The sequence below is a fragment of the Pezoporus flaviventris genome, unplaced genomic scaffold (genome assembly GCF_033815535.1).
Source record: "Pezoporus flaviventris isolate CSIRO_AGI_PZ_B2104156 unplaced genomic scaffold, CSIRO_AGI_Pfla_v1 ptg000078l, whole genome shotgun sequence".
Taxonomy (NCBI): Eukaryota; Metazoa; Chordata; class Aves; order Psittaciformes; family Psittacidae; genus Pezoporus; species Pezoporus flaviventris.
The window spans coordinates 2119131-2139212 of record NW_026892626.1 but is presented as its reverse complement, the minus strand read 5'-3'; the positions used below and the strand labels follow the sequence as shown (position 1 = coordinate 2139212).

The 20082-nt window shown below is 51.0% G+C and overlaps 1 protein-coding gene across 1 annotated transcript in view; it reads left to right on the top strand.

The window, feature by feature from the left end:
* The window catches only part of WDR90 (WD repeat domain 90), a 36932-nt gene that overhangs the window by 15156 nt on the left and 1694 nt on the right, over nucleotides 1-20082 (top strand). The window contains exons 20-41 of the mRNA XM_061473709.1: nucleotides 708-847; nucleotides 1354-1484; nucleotides 2582-2712; nucleotides 3275-3436; nucleotides 3715-3843; nucleotides 4771-4904; nucleotides 5001-5038; nucleotides 5477-5533; nucleotides 5611-5730; nucleotides 6143-6325; nucleotides 7854-7954; nucleotides 8809-8911; nucleotides 9960-10081; nucleotides 10609-10768; nucleotides 14672-14862; nucleotides 15267-15435; nucleotides 15731-15842; nucleotides 16493-16664; nucleotides 17170-17292; nucleotides 17495-17675; nucleotides 17921-18051; nucleotides 18776-18919. Coding sequence (XP_061329693.1) covers nucleotides 708-847; nucleotides 1354-1484; nucleotides 2582-2712; nucleotides 3275-3436; nucleotides 3715-3843; nucleotides 4771-4904; nucleotides 5001-5038; nucleotides 5477-5533; nucleotides 5611-5730; nucleotides 6143-6325; nucleotides 7854-7954; nucleotides 8809-8911; nucleotides 9960-10081; nucleotides 10609-10768; nucleotides 14672-14862; nucleotides 15267-15435; nucleotides 15731-15842; nucleotides 16493-16664; nucleotides 17170-17292; nucleotides 17495-17675; nucleotides 17921-18051; nucleotides 18776-18919 — 2934 coding nt within the window. The remainder of the gene's footprint in view (nucleotides 1-707; nucleotides 848-1353; nucleotides 1485-2581; nucleotides 2713-3274; nucleotides 3437-3714; nucleotides 3844-4770; nucleotides 4905-5000; nucleotides 5039-5476; nucleotides 5534-5610; nucleotides 5731-6142; nucleotides 6326-7853; nucleotides 7955-8808; nucleotides 8912-9959; nucleotides 10082-10608; nucleotides 10769-14671; nucleotides 14863-15266; nucleotides 15436-15730; nucleotides 15843-16492; nucleotides 16665-17169; nucleotides 17293-17494; nucleotides 17676-17920; nucleotides 18052-18775; nucleotides 18920-20082) is intronic.

The following is a 20082-nucleotide window of genomic DNA, read 5'->3' as shown; positions in this document are numbered from 1 at the left end:
GGTGTCTTATATGTATTAATAGTCTTCCTGGTCTCCGTTTGGTCCAGTTACCAAAGCTCCACAGTTCAAGAGCCCTTAAATGTCCTCCCTGAAGCATAAGGGGCATGGGCAAGAAATAGTTTGGAATAATGGAATTCTGAGAGGTTTAGCTTAATGCATAGTTTGGCCTTAGCTCCTGAAGGTTTTGTTAAACAACAGTATTTCCATTTCCTCCATCTTTTGAATCACAGACAGGTTTGTGCTGGAAGAGACCTTAAAGCTCATCCAGTTCCAAACCCCTGCCATTGGCAGGGACACCTTCCACTAGACCGGGTTGCTCCCAGCCCCATCCAACCTGGCCTTGAACACTGCCAGGAATGGGGCAGCCACAGCTTCTCTGGGCAACCTGTGCCAGCGCCTCAGCACCCTCACAGGGAAGAACTTCTGCCTAAGAGCTCATCTCAGTCTCCCCTCTGTCAGGTTAAAGCCATTCCCCATAGTCCTGTCCCTACAGGCCCTTGTAAATAGCCCAGATTTCATGTAGAATATTGCTTTTCAACAAGGCATAATAACCAAGGGTTTTATCTAGATGCCAGGACTTCACTGGGCTTCAGATCCATCCAGGCAGGTCCAGATTTCTGTTGTAAGACATGCTTATGGTGGAGGTCTGAGGCTGTTTAGTTGAGCTTTATCCAGCTTCATGCCTGTGGTGTGTCTCTTCCCCACAGCTGTACGACTTCACAGCTGCAGAAGGAACACCATGTGCTGTGGCCTTTCACCCTACCCAGCAGATGCTGGCCTGTGGCTTTGACAACGGAATGGTGTGGACCTTCAGCCTGGCCACCTCCAGTCTGCTGGTGGAGCACAAGTAAGGGCTGTCCTGGCAAGAGCCACAGTGATAATCATGGAGGTGGGAAAGTGCTTTTCTTGGGCTTGACAATGCTCATGTACCAGCTGAGTGGTGTTCAGGCAGAGGTGGCCTGCTCTGGGTGGGAAAAGTCCAACCTGGGAAGGCTCTGAGGGCTTTTTTTATGGCATCCCAGTGGACAGTTGACCCACATTAGGAAAAGCTTGTCCTAGAGAGCAGCTGAAGAGGGAGCCCTTGCAAGGCGTAGCATGGGAAGCAGTCTGGTCCAGAGGGAGAGGAAGCACATCCCATGGACGGCTGGAGTCCTGAGCTTGCTGCTCAGTTTTCCATGAAGTTTGAGTGTTGATTGACCTGAGCTGCTGCAGGCATGAGCATGGTGGGGTCCTGCCCCCAATTGCTTTGTTCTCCTGGGTTCTTCAGCATGTTGTGCTCAACATTGCTCCTGTTTTCTGACAGTTGGTTTGTTCTTTCCCCACCCCTGTTTTATGTTTTCCACCTTCTTTCAGACAGCACCGCACTGTTATCACTGGGCTGACCTTCTCTCCAGATGGCAATTTCATGTTCAGCTCCTGTTTGCAGGGAAGTCTGGCTCTTTACAGCTGCATGGCACAGAAAAGCCACGTCTTGCGAGTCCTGGGTAAGACTCTGGGGCTGTGGGTTGTCTTTCTTCTTTTATGAGCACAGACATCCTAGCACCAAAACCAAACCTGACTCAGAGAGCTTTTCTGATGAATCTTCTGAACTGTGACATTTGTGTTAATGTGTGAGCAAACCCTTGTGACTGCCACCCCTTCCCTACCCCTCCTGATTCAAACACTCTCCACTTGCTTGGCATTATGATTTCATGAACAAGCTGGAATAACAGAGACTTGTTCATGCCCAAGCCCTGAATCCTTCTATCCTGTGGATGTACAGTTTGTTTAAACTGGATCATTTCCCTAATCCTGCCTTCAGCTGTGCCAATGATCAGAGAAGGTGGAGAGCTCCAGGCAGGGGAAGCAGTACAGGGGCAAGGCAGTTTGGAAATGTTAATGTCACGTTTAATACACCTTGGGCAGGGAAAGGGAGTTCCATTATTGTACAAAGAGGGGGATCCTGCCCCAAGAAAAGTGTTCTTGAAATAGGTGAGAAGGAATAGGGGCTTGGAGAGATAAATCACCCAAGTTTGGCGTCAGTGCTGCAGCTGGACCTTCGCACGTTGACTCTGCTCTGAAACCCTGTTCACTGCCTGGCCATGTTCCAGGGACAGAACAGTGGCAGTGGAATAAAAACCAAGGATTGCTGTGATTTTGGTGAGTTTTAGACCTTTGGGTCTTTCTGCCCACTGGGCTGACATCAGCACAGAGGTTGGGCACTGATTTCATTCCACACAGGGTTCAGACACCCAGGCCACAGCTAAGACCTCGCATTCATAGTTTCTTGTAACATTAAAAAAGAAACACTAAAATCCATTTTATTCCCTTGACTTTGTTCTGCTATCCTTGAAAGCACCACACAGTCAGGCGATGAGCCATGACTCTAGACCTTGTCTTTGAGGTCTGCAACTTTGAGTGTTGCAGATAAAATGTGTAGTATCTTCTACAACAGAGATTGCTTCTTTCTGAGGCCAGAACATTAACCCAGGGCTGATTGAGAGGCAGGAGAAGCTGCAGGATCAGCAGCACCATCACAGGGTGAGCTGGCTGCAGCGTGGGCTTTGCTCCTCTCTTCACTTTCTCTGGCTGTGGCCCCCAGGCAATGTGGTGGCCCTGGACACTGGGAGCAGTGCGGATGTGCTGGTGGTCAGTGGGGACAGCCATCTTCTCGCCTTCGTGGGACCCTCCAAGTACGTTGTGACTGTGATGGAGGCCTGCTCGCTGGATGAGGTACCCAGCGGGCTCCCCTCATCCTGGGAGAGGGTGGGAGGACAGCACGGGCTGCAGAGTGCTGTGAGCAGGAAAGGCAGTTCCCATGGGCTGCATCAGATGGGATGGATCGAGGGCTTTGGGCACCAGCAGTTTTGGAGAGGGCCCTTCCTGCACACCAGACACTTCCTCAGGGTGCTTACAGTGAGGTTGGTTTTCCATTCTGTGAGACAGAAACAACAAAGTCAACCCCCTCCATGGCAGGGGTTTGGAACTAGGTGGTCTTTAAGGTCCCTTCCAACCCAAACCATTCTATGATTCTGTGAAGGTTTCTTCTCCAGCTTCAATCCCCTCTAGAAAGATAATTTGAAGAAGTGTTGTGTAGACTGTCAGCTCCAACTTCTCTTTGTGAGCTGCTGTCCTGGGCAGGAGGGACATTGCCTGGATCCTGTAGCCCCTCACTGGGGGGAAGGGAAGGGTCTGGGGGGGTTCCATAGCCTCGTGCTGGGGGAGCCACGAGAGCAATTCTGAGGCTTCTGCAGTATTTCCTCCAGTATTTGTTCAGGATCTCCTTGTTTGACAGCTGCTGAGGGTGGACATCAGCACCCTCGATTTGAACAGCACAGCCTTGGACTCTGCAGTGGGAGTCTGCTTTGCTCCTGTGCCTCGAGGCGAGCTCCTGGTGGCCACTTCTTCCAATAAAATCCTTGTGCTTGATGCAAAAACGGGACGACTGGTGCGAGAGGTAGGACACTGAGAAATTCATGCACTGAGGTCTTGTGTCACAGAAGCCTTGGGAATGTTATGTCACTGTAGCAGGGGGAAATGAGAGAAGAGCTCATTTTAGAGTTCACAGGCTTCAAAGAAACACAGGAGTTGGCAAGCCTGTAGCCATCCTGGTGCGGTCATGCTCAGGATGAGCCTGAGCTTGTTTTCAGTCTTGTTGCATTCCTGCCTTCTTGCTGAAGCATAAGTAAGGATGTAAGTTAGCTTAATGCTGCTGGCGGTGTTTCTTGTCCTCAGGTGTCTCCCGTGCACAAAGTGTCCTGTTCTTCCTTGGCGCTGAGCAAGGATGGCAGGTACCTGCTCACTGCTGGTGACAAAGTCATCAAGGTGTGGGACTATCAGATGCACTCCAATATCAACTTCCAGGTACCGCCCACAAAGGGAGGGAAGGGGGTTGCTGTTGCATTTCTGAACCCCTGGGGAAGAGAGCAGCCCCCTCTGTGGGCCCAGTGTCCCTGTTTGCACAGCTGGAGCAGCTCTACTCTGGAGCCAGGCTGAGAGAGCTGGGCTTGTTCAGCCTGGAGAGGAGAAGGCTCCTTAAGGGGAGACCTTAGAGAAGCTTCCAGTGCCTAAAGGGGCTGCAAGAAAGCTGGAGAGGGGCTTTGGACAAGGACCTGTAGGGAAAGGACAAGGGGGAATGGCTTTAACCTGACAGAGGGGAGATTGAGATGAGCTCTTAGGCAGAAGCTCTTCCCTGTGAGGGTGCTGAGGCACTGGCACAGGGTGCCCAGAGAAGCTGTGGCTGCCCCATCCCTGGCAGTGTTCAAGGCCAGGTCAGATGGGGCTTGGAGCAACCTGGTCTAGTGGAAGGTGTCCCTGCCTGTGGCAGGGGTTTGGAACTGGATGAGCTTTAAGGTCCCTTCCAACCCAAACCAGTCTGGGATTCTATGAAGCCCTATTCCTATGTTGTAATAACACTTGGCACCAAGCACAGGCTGGGCTGCCAAAGCACCGAGCTTAATGAGACCCTCTGTGAACGAGATGTAGGTGTGATCTCTGTGCTAGGAACAGAGCCACCCAGAGAAGAAAATGTCTTGCCCAGTGTTCCTGTAGCTATTGAGAGCTAGTTTTAGATCTTGGGGGGTTTCAGCTCCTGCTTGCTTCTCCAGATGTGTGTGAGGACGGTCAATCCTAGGTTCATCAACCCTAGGTCTGAGCACTTGCAGGTGTGTTGCTGGCCTCTGAGAGGATCTGCTGAGCTGTGTAGACACTGGCTGTGAGGGCACGGAGTGGAGTAACCACCATGCTGATAGGACAGGGTGGTGCTGAAGTTCAGTATGTGTTCTCTCCCAGGTGTACATTGGGCACTCAGAGCCAGTGCGCCAGGTTGCCTTCACCCCAGACCAGCGGCATGTCATCAGTGTTGGAGATGCCATCTTCCTATGGGATTTCCTAGCTCTGCCTGAGGAGAGATCACCACCGACTGGGTAAGTGCTCAGTGCTGGGCAGAGTCTTCCCCTGCCTCCCTTTACTCCCCTGCCCCATCCTCACTTGGTGTAATGCCACTCTCCTGCCTTTTCCAGGCTTCATTCCTCTGAGTCTGTTCCGCTGCTGGGACCAGGTGAGTTTGTCTCCTCCCATGAGTTGACACTGGCAGCTCTTCCACCACTGCTCATCATGGCAGAGGGTAGGGGTTGGGGTTTTATTATTCCTTCCCTTAGGGATTTACACAGCAGTGGGGGGGGGGGGGTAACCAGCTAATTAGCCCCAAAGGATGGTCTCTAACTAGCACCTCTCAGTAGGAGTCTGCCAGGGAGGGCATGTTCTGAGCAGAGCTGCTCTGGGTTTTCTGTTAGGTCTTTCAGCTTTTGCCTTCTGTCTTTCCCTGCCTCCATCTCTTCTGTCTTCTTTTTCCCTGCCCTCATTGTTCCCCTCCCTCTTTCCATCCCTCTCTTTAGTGACATGTTTTACTGGTGGTCTTGGCAGTCTTGGGGTAAAGGTTGGACTTGATCTTAAAGGTCTTTTCCAACATAGTTGATTCTATGATTCTTTCTTGAAGAGCAGAGGAAAAATGGCTTCTCTCATATAGGAGGAAGCTGGAGAAATGAGCTTGGAGGTATCATCATTGATCAGCCCAAGATCATGAGGGAATCGGGGATGAAGGAAATTGTACAAAACCTTTTATTTTCACAGAAGGCAGCTCTGAGATGCTGAAGGATGCCTCTGAGACGCCTCGGCAGGCAGTGCCTCTTCCATTGCTGTCCTCACCACCGTGTCTGGATGTCAGCTCTGTCCACCAAACAGGATGTCAAAGTAAGAAGAGATGCTTGCAGGAAAGGGGAAAAATAATCTTCTTTTAGGAAAAACTCCTTGTGTAGTTGAGCAGTATCCCTGGAGCCATCCCTGCCCATGATCCCCTTCCTGCAGGTTGACAGACCAGGCTGTGCTTTTTTTTCCCTAAGCTGGATAAAGCCAGCCACAGGTGTTGGACTTCAGCACTGCTTTATCCTCTGCTCTCCTCCATGCACTAAGCTGCTGGCACAAGCTTCTGTGAGGGCTACAGTAAATACCTTGTTTGACATACCCAGTAGGAAATGTCTTCTTTGACCTCCACGTGAACAGATGGACTGTTACACATAGCAGGAGGATGACACTGGCAGAAATCAAAGGGTTGTTCACACATGAAGCGGTCCTGAAGGACACGGTGGCTCTCTCCTCCCACCAGGTATCTTTTCCGAGTCAGACAAAGAGGAGGAAGCAGATTTGCCAGGCAGCAGCCAGATGGTGGCGAATGGAGACAAAGATGCGTCAGTCCTTGTGGTGGAACCAGTGAGGAATGAGGAGCTCATTGTGGTGAGGCCCAAAGAGAGGCAGGAGAGGTCGAAGTCTCCTGGAACATTGGCAAGTGGTAAGTCAGAGGTATTGCCATCTTGTACAGAGCATGACCCCTTTGGGACACAGTATGCACAGGCAGCTTGGTCTATCCCTGAAAAATAAAGAGCATTGATATGGTACAGATAGACCTGGACACGTGCTCAGAGTTGTGAGGTGAAGGGCAGCAGCTCTGGGGCTTTCCCTTTGTGTGTGATTTACCAAGAGGAATCAGTATTGAGAGAAGCTCATGCTAGTCCCCAAGACTGCTTGTTTATTCTGGCTCTTTCCCTACTATTGCTTCTAGGCACACCAGAAGCACCTGTTCAGCTTGGAGCCAATATCATCTCTAAGTGGCATGTTCTGTTAAAGCTCTCCATGTCTCTATTAATAGATGTACAGCCCCAAAGCTTCAGCAGTTGGTGGCCCCCTGCCAGAGCAGGCAGGAGCTGTTGGAAAGCTTCAACACAAAACTGTGCCTCTACTTCTTCTATCAAGGATGTCTTTCTAGCAGAGTGGCTTATGCTTTCACAGCAATGTCCAGGGGACAGACACAGCATGGATGCCCAGAGGCTGGTTGCAGTGTGGCGTGGCTGAGCAGGGTGATGGGTGGCAATGGAGGTTCCTTGTTAACTCCTGGAAAGCTGGTGCTTTTCCTACAGCCAATTGTGTAGGAGCACATCCGATGCTGCAGTCTGATTTCTGCCTTGTGTGTGTGTATGTACACACATAGAATACCAGACTGGTTCAGGATGGAGGGACCTTAAAGTTCATCCAGTTCCAACCCCCTGCCATGGGCAGGGTCACCTTCCACTAGACCAGGTTGCTCCAAGCCCCATCCAGCCTGGCCTTGAACACTGCCAGGGATGGGGCAGCCACAGCTTCTCTGGGCACCCTGTGCCAGTGCCTCAGCACCCTCACAGGGAAGAACTTCTGCCTAAGAGCTCATCTCAATCTCCTCTCTGTCAGGTTAAAGCCATTCCCCCTTGGCCTGTCCCTACAGGCCCTTGTCCAAAGCCCCTCTCCAGCTTTCTTGCAGCCCCTTTAGGCATTGGAGCTGCTCTAAGGCCTCCCCTTAAGGAACCTTCTCTTCTCCAGGCTGAACCAGCCCAGCTCTCTCAGCCTGGCTCCAGAGCAGAGCTGCTCCAGCCCTTGCAGCATCTCCGTGGCCTCTTCTGGACTCTCTCCAACAGCTCCACTTCCCTCTTGTGCTGTTGCCCCAGAGCTGGATCAGGACTGCAGGGGGGTTCTCCCCAGACCGCAGCAGAGGGGAGAATCCCCTCCCTCTCGTGCTGCTCATGCTCTGGGGGTGCAGCCCAGCACACAGGGGAGTTCTGGGCTCAAGTGCTCACTGAAGCTGGGTCATAGGAAGCTGCTCATCGACCAGCACCCCCAAGTCCTTCTCCTCAGGGCTGCACCATCCAGTCTACCCCTGTCTGTGTTTGCGTTTGGGTACATACACAGCATGTGAGCAGCTCACAAGCCACAGCCTAGGTGCTGCTCCCAAATCGTTCTTGAGTAGCAGCATCCCAGAGGTAACAACTGTTTAATTCTCTGTGTGGCAGAACCCAGAAAGCAGACCACAAACCCCAAACCCCAGTGCTCCGTGCGCCCAGATTCCTACCGGCATTTCACTCCTTGCTTCAAGGCATCAGTGCTTCCCAAGGTGAGAATTGTACCTGGGCAGGTGGTGAATGCGCATTTTGGGGCTGGGATAGGTGGGTTTTCCAAACTATTTCTGGTTTATTCTGTTTGAAAGCAGTTTGTGAAGTGTACTCCTGGGCCTGATGCTCTATTACAAACTCCTCACGATAGTTACCCTTTCTCCTCTACATGCGGCTCTTTCCAGACTAGTGGAAAGTGAGTTGTGATCAACTCTTTTTCCGTTCAGAAAATCTGCATACATTTTTATTCCAAACAAATGCAAATGGCATGTGCTATTGAAAGGGAAAGCCGAGTGAGCAGTGGAGTGATTCATTTCACACCCGTGTTTGCGAGCAGATGCGTTGGCAGAGCAGGCTGGGGAAGGCAACCATTGAGCGTGGGGAGGATGGGCAAAGCCCAGCTCTGGCTCTGTGAACAAACAGAGCAATAATAAAACAGAGACTTAACCTTTTCCTAAGCTCTCAGCTGTTCACTGTGCTTCTCTGCCCCTCTACCCAGCAGCCTTTCCCTTCCCCACTGTCTACACCCCAAGTGAGCAAAACCCACCAAACTCTTTGCCAGCAGGATTAGCAGCTGCTAATCAGTTGCTGCCAGCCGTTTGTGCCTCATCTGAGAGCACCTGTGCCTGGTTTTGCTGGTGCAGTCTCCCTTTTGTATGTGTAAGTGTGCTTTGGTACTCATCTGTTGATGTGTTGAACCTGAATGCTGTGAGTGCTGGCATGAATTTGGGTGTTGTGTGTAGGACAATGTGTGTGTGTGCTTGCACTCAGGCTTTTTCTCATGTGGGTGTTGAATGCACCTGCCTGGACCATTCCTCTAGAGCTTATTTTAAACCAATGTCTATTTTTCTTGCAGAGTTTCTTACCTCCTCCAACTGGCAGTGAGGTCTTGAAGCTGAAAGCAGTGATCGGCTACAATGGGAATGGCAGAGGGAATATGGTGTGGAACCCAGACACAGGTACACCAGGAAGGCTCTGGAGGGGTGGGAGACATGTGCACTGTTCCAGGTTATGATCTTCTAGCTTTTGGGTTGGGATCTTTGCTTTAACACAGAGGTTCTTCGCATTACTAAAATGCAGTAACAGGATTGGAACTGGATGATCTTTAAGGTCCCTTCCAATCCAAACCAGTCTGTGAAACACTGGCACATGTTGCCCAGAGAGGTGGTGGATGCACAGTCCTTGAGAGGTTCAAAGTCAGACTGGATGTGGTTCTGGGCAACCTGATCTAGTTGAAGATGTCCCTGCTCATTGCAGGGGGGTTGGACTAGGTGACCTTTGAAGGTCCTTTCCACCCAAACTATTCTATGATTCTCATTCTGCTCTGTTCAGCCTGGAGAAGGGGAGACCTTATTGCAGGCTTTCAATACCCTGAGGGGGCCGACAAGAAATCTGGAGAGGTCCTTTTTAAAAGGACATGTAGTGGCAGGACAATGAGGAATGGATTCAAGTTAAACAAGGGGATACTTAGATTTTATCTTAGGCAGAAGTTTTTCCCTGTGAGGGTGCTGAGGTGCTGGCGCAGGGTGCCCAGAGAAGCTGTGGCTGCCCCATCCCTGGCAGTGTTCAAGGTAAGGTTGGACGGGGCTTGGAGCAACCTGGTCTGGTGGAAGATGTCCCTGCCCGTGGCAGGGGGTTGGAGCTGGATGAGCTTTATGGTCCCTGCCAGCCCAGACCAGTGTGGGATCCTTTGCTACTGGCAAATGTTAGCTGAGACAGGCAGGTCAGGCTTCAGTTGTTGAGTGGATAGAGCAGAAGGGAAAGCTTTCACTAAGACCATCTTTCCTCCTTCCTGTAGGCTGGAGGGATGCCCAGCAGCTTTGCTCAGGTTAGGGGAAGGGAGATTTTACTCCACCCCCAACCTGATGGGCAGGATGCTAACATGCTGTGTTTCTACACAGTCAGCTTTTACCTCTTAGCAAAACCCAGAATTTAACTGAATTGTGAGGTAGTGGGTGCTGTATGTGAAGCCTTTACGTGAAAACATCCCATTTCCTCCTCCGCAAGGCTTCTTCGCTTACACCTGTGGCTGCATCATCGTGGTGGAAGACCTGCACTCGGGATCACAGAATCACTGGCTTGGCCACGCAGAGGAGATCTCCACACTCACTGTCAGCCATGATGCCCAGGTAGGAGAAACTTCTGCTACCCCAGGCTGGGTTTTGTCCATGTCGCTTTGGGATAATGGAATGTTACAGGCTTAAAGCCTGTTTGTCTGTTCCTCCTTCTGTGTGGAGACCTGGGATTATGGAAATGCAATGAATGGTTTTCAAAGAATCATAGAATCAACCAGGTTGGAAAAGACCTTGAAGATCAAGTCCAACCATTCCCCAGCACTGCCAAGGCCACCACTAAACCATGTCACCTCATCTACATGGTTTTTGAACACTTCCAGGGATGATGATTCCACCACTTTCCTGGGAAGCCTGTTCCAATATTGGAGCCTCATCCCTTGTTCTGGCTCAGTAGTGACATTAAAGGCTGCTCCCTCCCTCCTGGTGATGGTCCATTCCCTCCTGCCATCAGCTGACAGTTGTTCTCACAGGATTTTCCATGTGCCAAACATCACTTTAATTTGAGACTAATTGTTTCTAAGACTAACAAAGTATCTCTAATTACTTACCAAGGTTTCAGTGACAACATATTGTTCTGTTAGGTTCTTGCCTCTGCCTCAGGAAAGAGGGATGGAGACTCCTATTGTCAGATCTGCGTCTGGAACGTCCCAGATGGGCTTTGCACAGCAAGTCTCTTCCACCATGAGACCCAAGTGCAAGCCATGGCATTCTCTCAGGATGATCGATTCCTTGTCACCCTCGGTGAGTACGCCCGTAACATGAGGTGTGGGACACCCTACAGCAGACATCTCATGGGAGGGTGATGCTATAACTGTGCAAGACCGTGACACATGCACCAGGCTTGTGGCTATGAAGTTGTTCCTTGGTAGCCTTGGGGCAATGCATAATGCAGCATGTAATACTGGAGGTGATCTTGGATCTTCCTGGGAGTGATCACCTGCAGGGGCACTTTTTCCAGCTGAGTGTGGTCCAGGACACTGTCACCAGTGTTTCAAGGGGAGGCATGTATCCTGTGCATGAATATGGAGTTTCCCCAGCTCCCCTTCAGTCCTTTCTCATTGCCCCAGCTAGCTAGTTTTCCTTCAAGTTACAGCTTGCTTCTGGCTCACAAGTCCTTGTTAAACCTGTATAAATAGTTTCCAGTTACTATATATAGTGTCCAGGGGGAAAAGCCTTCTTCTGGTCTTATTGCTGCTTAGGTGGCATTGCACAGAAGTTGCCAGGCTTCAAACTGTGAGCCCTCTGCCAGGCAGCAGTGCCAGCACTAGATGGACACTCAAGCTGTCTGTTTAGTTTAGGCAGGGGGCATTTGAAGGACAAATATGCAATTAGTAAGCTCTTGTTTTGCATGAGACAGGACCTGTGGAGCAGGCAACAGGCTTACTCTGGGCTGGTGAGTCTGCCCTTGGAACAAATCAGCCTTTGCTGGAGAGAAAGAGCTATGTGCTCTCCACGGAGCAGTGTGGGAGAGCAGCCTCCTCCTCCAGCTCCAGTCTGGGCTGCAGAGGAGAGAAAAGCTGGGAGTCTCCACTAAACTTGTGGACCTTGAGCAAGGCAGCAGGGAGCACTGTGCTCCGGAGCTGTCTGGGAGCTGGGGATGTGACTCTCCAGGGCAGCCTTGGATGCAGCGATCATGAGATGCTCGAATTTGAGATCCTCAGGACAGTGAGAAGAGCGTGCAGCAAGCTCACTGCACTGGACTTCAAAAGAGCAGACTTTGGCCTCTTCAGGAACCTGCTTAGGAAGGTTCCGTGGGATACAGCCCTAGAGGGCAGGGGGGCCCAAGACTCTTGGTTGATATTCAAGGTTCACCTGCTACAAGCTCAGGAGTGTTGCATCCCAACCAGAAGGAAGTGCAGCAGGAGGGCCAGGAGACCTCCTTGGATGGATAAGGAGCTCCTGAGGAAAATTCAAATGAAAAAAGAGGCTTATAATAAGTGGAAGCAAGGACAGGTGGCATGGGAAGAGTACAGGGATGTTGTCTGGGAAGCTAGGGACCAGGTTAGGAAAGCTAAGGCCCAGTTAGAATTAAACTTAGCTAGAGGTATTAAGGATAACAGGAAGGGATTCTACAGGTACATAGCAAATAAAAAACAGACTAGGGAGAATGTAGGCCCCCTCAGGAAGCTCTCAGGAGAACTGGCTACACAGGATTTGGAGAAGGCTGAGGTTCTGAATGACTTCTTTGCCTCGGTCTTCACTGGCAAAGGCTCTGACCAAACCACCCAAGTCTTGGAAGGCAGATGCAGGGACTGTGAGAATGAAGACCTTGGGCCCACTGTAGGAGAGGAACTGGTTTGAGACCATCTTAAGAACCTGAACGTGCACAAGTCCGTGGGTCCTGATGAGATCCATCCGTGGGTCCTGAAGGAGCTGGTGAATGAAGTTACGAAGCCGCTGGCCATCTTATTTGAGAAATCATGGCAGTCAGGTGAAGTTCCCGATGACTGGAAAAAGGGAAATATAACCCCCATTTTCAAGAAGGGGAAAATGGATGACCTGGGGAATTACAGACCAGTCAGTCTCACCTCTGTGCCTGGCAAAATCTTGGAGCAGATTCTCCTGGATGGCATGTTAAGGCACATGAAAAACAACAAGGTGCATGGTGACAGCCAGCATGGCTTCACTAAGGGGAAATCCTGCCTGACCAACTTGGTGGCCTTCTATGATGGGGTTACGGAACTGATGGACAGGGGTAGAGCAGTTGATGTCATCTACCTGGACTTGTGTAAAGTGTTTGACACTGTCCCACACGATATCCTTGTCTCTAAATTGGAGCGACATCAATTTGATGGATGGACCACTCGGTGGATAAGGAGCTGGCTGGCTGGCCCCACACAAAGAGTTGTGGTCAATGGCTGGAGACCAGTAATGAGTGATGACCCTCAGGGATCGGTGTTGGGACCGGTCTTGTTCAACATCTTTGTCGCTGACATGGACAGTGGGATTGAGTGCGCCCTCAGCAAGTTCGCCGATGACACCAAGCTGTGTGGTTCAGCTGATAGGCTGGAGGGAAGGAATGTCATCCAGAGGGACCTTGACACACTTGTGAGGTGGGCTGATGCCAACATCATGAATTTTAACCATGCCAAGTGCAAGGTCCTACACCTGGATCGGAGCAATCCCAGGCACAGCTGCAGGTTGGGCAGAGAAGAGATTCAGAGCAGCCCTGCGGAGAAGGACTTGGGGGTGTTGGTTGATGAGAAAATGAACATGAGCAGGCAGTGTGCGCTTGCAGCCCAGAAAGCCAACTGTATCCTGGGCTGCGTCAAAAGGATGATGGAGCTAGGTTTTTTCAGTGATGTCCAGTGACAGGACAAGGGGCAATGGGTGTAAACTGGAGCATAGGAGGTTCCACGTGAACATCAGGAAAAATTTCTTTACTGTGAGAGTGACAGAGCACTGGAACAGGTTGCCCAGGGGGGTTGTGGAGTCTCCTACATTGGAGATATTCAAGGCCTGCCTGGACAAGTTCCTGTGTGATGTACTCTAGGTTACCCTGTTCTTGCAGGGGGGTTGGACTAGATGATCTTCTGAGGTCCCTTCCAACCCTTGGGATTCTGTGACCAGAAGGTCGAAGGAGGTGATCGTGCCCCTCTGCTCTTGTGAGACCTCACCTGGAGTATTGTGTGCAGTTCTGGTGTCCTCAACATAAAAAGGACATGGAACTGTTGGAACAAGTCCAGAGAAGGACCACGAGGATGATCAGGGGACTGGAGCACCTCCTGTATGAAGACAGGCTGAGGAAGTTGGGGCTGTTCAGCCTGGAGAAGAGAAGGCTGTGTGGAGACCTCATAGCAGCCTTCCAGTATCTGAAGGGGGCCTATAGGGATGCTGGGGAGGGACTCTTCATTAGGGACTGTAGTGATAGGACCAAGGGGTAATGGGTTAAAACTTAAACAGGGGAAGTTTAGATTGGATATAAGGAGGAAATTCTTTCCTGTTAGGGTGGTGAGGCACTGGAATAGGTTGCCCAGGGAGGTTGTGAATGCTCCATCCCTGGCAGTGTTCAAGACCAGGCTGGACGAGGCCTTGGGTGATATGATTTAGCATAAGGTGTCCCTGCCCATGGCAGGGGGGTTGGAAATTGATGATCTTAAGGTCCTTTCCAACCCTAATTATTCTATGATTCTATGTTTGCCATCACCAAAGCTGGTGCCTTCTGCCACCCAGATACAGTGGCTTCCATTCAGGTCAGCTCCCATCTCAGCTGTGACCTCAACAGAGGTCTGATTTCCAGATTGTTGTTCTCCTTGAGTGCACAGTACTACTGAAGGGCTTGTGTGGGGCACACATGAGGTGTGCAGTAGCTCATGAGGATGTAGAAACAGCAGGAAACTTGCTCTTGCCTTGAAATCCTTACTGAGCGCTGGCTGCAGACCCTCTGCTGGGCCAGATTTGCTACAAACTCCACTGTGAAGTGATAGTTATATCTGTCCTCAACTTGGATAAGGACCCATCACACTGTGCAGCTTTTGCTGAGTGTGCAAGAAGCCGTGTCCACTCCTGGGATGGTGTTTGCAGCAGTCATCTCCGAACAACAGGATGAGGGAGTGACACAGCTGATGCAAGAGCACAGTGCATATGCTGTGAGCAGCCTGGGGCTGCAGAATTTCCTCCTACTCTCTTTCATGTTCTACCTAGGGGATTACAGCGATCAAACCATTGCTCTGTGGAACACCTACACTTACGAGCTCATGTGGTCAACTTGTATCTCAGAGCCAGTCCATGACGTGGCTTTTAGTCCTTTTTCTCACAGAGAACTGGCCTGCGTGGGGAAGGGAACTGTGATGTTCTGGCTGTTGGAGCAGCAGGGAGCTGATGTCCACCTCAAGGTAAACCCCAGTTTTACCTTCTTTTATAATTCATGATCACAGAATCATAAAATAGTTTGAGTTGAAAGGGAACTTAAGATCATCCAGTTCCAAACCCTTGCCATGGCTGGAACTAGACCAGGTTGCTCTAAGCCCCGTCCAACCTGGTCTTGAACACTGCCAGAGATGGATCATTTACCACCTCTGACTTCTTTCCCAAGCCCCTCATTGAGTGTGATGTAGGCTCTACCCCCGGAGTCTGTAAGAGCTGATGATTTCTCTTAAGGAGATGATGTTGGCTGGTCATTAGTGGCTTTCAGTTATATTTGAATTATATAATACATGAATTTAGGAGGGGAGGAGGGTTATTTTACCTGATCTAGGTAAGCACCATATTCTCTTTGACACTGTATGTGCTCCTGCAGGTTCATCGTGCCCCTGCCCCAGATGTGCTGGGGCCAGTGGAGCTGACCTCTCTCTGTTATGGCGCTGACACTCTTCTTTATAGTGGGACCAACTCAGGCCAGATCTGTGTGTGGGACACTGAGACTAATTGCTGCTTCATGACATGGGAGGCCGACGAGGGCGAGATCGGTGGGTGCAGGTGCCCTGGGCATTTCTTGGGGCTGTAAGAAGGAAAGAAGCGTTGAGCTTGCAGTCCTCCAGTTTCAGCTGTGCTTGGAAAATGAGTTTGCTGTGTCAGATGCAGGGTGCATGGCGTGGTGATGGCTCTGTGTCCTGGGTTTCCTTGGGGGGTTCACCTCTAGTCTGTAAAAACACTGCCCTGCCCGAATGAATCAGTGGCGTGGCTGTGAGGAACACACGGTGGGTGATGGCTGGGAGCAGTGGATGTTCACAGGTGCCCTTTGTCCCCTCCATGGTCTCCCAGGTGTGCTGGTGTGTCGGCACAACAGGCTGCTGAGTGGCAGCAACGTGAAACGCATCCGCCTGTGGGCAGTGGCTGCTGTGCAGGAGCTGAGGCTGAAAGGTCCCGATGCCAGGTAGGAGGTGGTGGCCCTTGTGCCTGTCTCACCATGCTCTGGAGATGCTCTTCCCCTCATCCAGCCGCTCCCTGGACCTGTCTGAGAGGTGGCTTTTCACGGACAGACATCAGCTCTGCCTGCAACCACGCTGCTCCTGTTGCTCTTCATCCTTAGCTTTTCCTGTCCATGCTGTGACTACTGATGCTTTCTGTCTGGATCTTTTTACTGAACTTTTGCCACAGGTAGCTGAACCCTCTTAATACTGGAAATGGGTGGAGTTTGACATGCCTGAAGTTTGTGTCAGTGATTTGTAGGAATTCCTGGTGAAATAGGAACTGGTGAAAATACATTGCTTCTGTTTCTTCTCTCACACTGCTGCATCCCCTTTTTTTTTAATTTTCTTTCCTCTTTTTTTTCTTCCTTCTCTTCCTTCTTTCTCTCTTCCATTTCTTCCCTCTCTTCCATCTCTTCCTTATTCTCTTATCTTCCCTATAAAAGATGGTTGTAGTGCAAATGCAAGAGTAGTCACTGTTAATGTAGAGGAGCCCCTCACTGAACCATTTACCTGCAAACACATGACAAGGCTCACTGGAAAGTTGCATTTAAAGGAGGCAAAGTGGCCATTTCAACATTTGAGCCCGTTCTTCTCGTGTCCTCCTCTCCTCCAGGTCTAACTTGGTCCTGTTAGAACATGAGATCACCCTCGACGGGACGATAGTCAGCGCAGCCTTTGATGACTCTCTGGAAATGGGAATTGTGGGCACCACGGCAGGAACCCTGTGGTACATCAACTGGACGGAGAGCACAAGCATCCAACTGATCAGCGGCCACAAGAACAAGGTTAGAGGTGGTTTGCCCCACAGAGCAGCAAGTGCTGTGTGTGCTGCCCGTGCCCTGGGAAGCACGTGTGGGCTGCAGCAGCACTCCCTGGTCTGGCCATTGGAGAGGTCAAGGAGCTGCAGGGCTGATGGGATGGCATGGAGGAGTCTACGGGGAACTGTGCACACTGAGGAGTCCAGCCTGAAGAAGTCTGAGCTCATCCATTCTTAGTCCTCAGTGTTCAACAGTCTCAGGCTGGGAGCAGCTGTGGGCCTTTCTGCTGGAGCACAAAGATGCAGTTTGCAATCACTAAGGCTTCATTACTGAGTACTGCAGTTTCTGTTTGCCAGCTGGACATCCATAGTGAATAACATTTGCTTTGCCAAAGCACAAAACCAAATCACCCAACTCTCTTTGTCTTTAGGACTTCTTGGCTGATGTTTCCCATGGGAGAGGTCCTGGAGGGGATGAGAGGGGGAGAGGAGCATCTGTAGATCCCTGTTCCCCATCTTGTTTCTTGCTGTAGGTGACTGAAGTGTGCTTCAGTCCTGATGAGACTCACTGTGCAACGTGCGGGGAGGACGGTAGTGTGAGGATCTGGTCTCTGGGGAGCATGGAGCTGGTGGTACAGTTCCAAGTGCTCAACCAGGTAATTGTAGTACATTAAGTTCTTCCTCCTGGCAGAGGGCACAGGAGGAAGGAATCCTTGCTTGGGGTTGCAAGGACTGCTATGTCCTCACGGAGGAGATAAAGCTGGGGAAATACTTGTAGGTGGAGCCTGTAGTGCACTGGACTGCACAGTCCTGCTGTCCTCACTGTGTCATCAGGTCTCTGCCCTGGTTCCTTTGCAGAGCTGCCAGTGCCTGGCCTGGAAGCTTCATCCTGTCGTTGCATGGGGAGCTGAGAGCCAGCACGTAGTGTCAGGGTACAGTGATGGCACCATCCGTGTGTTCAACATTTCCAGGACAGAGCTGGAGCTGAAAATGCAACCCCATGCCGTAGCACTGACCGCGATTGCCTACTCCACAGATGGTGAGGCTGCCTCTCACACGAGTGTGGAACATGGCTTGGTTGCGCCCGGGTTACCCTGACCTCCAAGTGCTCTGCACACCATCAACCTGCCCAAAAACATCTCATCATACCCAGCCCTGACTCAGTTGTTCCCAACCTTTCACAGTGTTTTGGGACATTGGTATCCATGATCTCAGACCTTTCTCCTGTGAGCTTTTTCTTCTCCTACGAGAAGTGTCACATTCTTTTTCTCTCTCTACCCACAGGAGAAATGATCTTATCAGGGGGCAAAGATGGGCTCGTGGCTGTCAGCAGCCCTCGCACTGGAATGACCATCCACGTCCTTGCTGACCACAAAGGCTCCCCCATCACTGCTCTGCAGTGCACCATGAAGCAGGTGAGACCTCACCTTTGCCCTGGCCCTGTGCAGCAGCAAGTCCCCGTGGATCACTGCACAGCCATGTCAGTCAGTGAGTCTGCTTCTTTGTCCCTTGCTTTTCCTCTTTGGGCCATCAACCCCTCCAATAGCTTCTGTTCAGTTTTTCTGGCTCTGTACTGTTCCTCTTTGCAGCTGGGAAGACTTGGCTGTGCAGCAGTGTGATGGTTTTCGCATCTCCTTTGTCCTCCTCTTTATAGGGAGTCTTCTTCCTTTGTGCAGTGGAAATGACAATAATTTTGCCTAAGTACTTAGGCTTTAAAATCATCCACACTGCAAGGCTGGGCTCCCTGGGAATTCTAGACTTGGGAGATCCTCCTCAGTTTTAGGTAAAGGGTGTTGTTAGGGGACACACAGTATCAGCAAGAACTGCCCTATGACATGAGCGGGTCCAGAGGGCATCCCAGGGAAGAGATCCATGTTGCTCAGGCCAGGCACTCTCCCTCCTCCAGCAGCCTCTTCTGCTGGGTCTTTCAGCCCAGAGCATGCTGCTGGTTCCTACACCACAGCCTCATTCTCCTTTTGGACTCTAAGAGACTTTAAGCACTGCCCAAATGGAAGTGAATTGATCCCCTGTGGCATAAGGCCTGTGTTCCCACCAGCTCCTGCCCCACACTCACTCTGGTGGCAGCTTCTGGACTAAACTTCAAGCTTAAACTGACAGCACTGTGCTCATCTTCTGCAGTACCGGGACTTTGGGGTGGAAGGAGGCGAGCTCTGGCTGGCCACCAGCTCAGACCGGCGGGTCAGCATCTGGGCCTCCGACTGGCTGAAGGACAAGTGTGAGCTGCTCGACTGGCTCAGCTTCCCTGCTCCTGCCAGCCCCGAGGTGAGTGTTCCACTGCCAGCCTCTGCCTGTGGCAACGGTTTGGTGGCACAAGTCTCAGAACCAGCAAGCTGGAGAAGGAATGCCTGAAGGCTCTGAGCAGGATGGGGCCAAAGAGAGAGGGTGAACTTCATTAGTCATAGAATGATAGAGTGGTTTGGAAGGGACCTTAAAGCTCATCCGGTTCTGAGCCCCTGCCATGGGCAGGGACACCTTCCACTAGACCAGGTTGCTCCAAGCCCCATCCAACCTGGCCTTGAACACTGCCAGGGATGGGGCAGCCACAGCTTCTCTGGGCACCCTGTGCCAGTGCCTCAGCACCTTCACAGGGAAGAACTTCTTCCTTATCATTTTAGTCATCTTCGTTAATTCTGCTGCTTGTAGAGTATCTTGGCAATGCACTTTCTTGTCTGTTGAAGAACAGTGGGAATTGGAGCAGTGCCTGACTTCTGGGAAGCACTGACTTTGTAAGCGTGAGGAGACAAAACTGTTCCTGTGCTGTGCAGAACAGAGCACAGGCGGCAGTGAGCACAGCACCCAGGAGAGGCACCTCATTATGAGCATGCTGCCAACTTTGACACTCCCAAAGAGCATGAATACTCAGAGCCAGGAGCCCAGGGACCAGCTCATAGACCAAGTACTCAGCCTTGTTTGTCTGTGATGCTTTGCAGAACCCTTTGGCTCCAACCCAGGTGTGAGACTTAGGTGGCAGAACACTTGCTAGAAAGAGAGGAGGGTGTGTATCAGATGTGGAGATGATCCCTTGTTCCCAAAATGCCGGTTTTCCTCTCCATGAAAGAAGCTCCCCACAGTGAACAGGGAAAGGGATGATCTTGCATCCACTATTAAAGATCTATCTTATGGGCCCTAATTTCTTGTGTTAAACTGATCCATAACCAAATCCCACCTTCAAACCCATGTACCAATAATACCTCGAAGGAAATTCAACCCTCCTGTGTCCCGCTCCTACAACAGTAAACAGTTTACTTTGGGTTTTTGTGGCGGTGTGTGGTTGCTCATTGCTTTGCCAGGAACATGGCTGAGATGGCAATGCAAAAGGGAGGAAACAGCCTCCAGCATACTAATTTCATACTGCTCAGACAACACAGCCCCAGGATGGGTGTCCTCATGCTCTCCTTTTGACCCCCACTGTGTTGGGTCAGGCT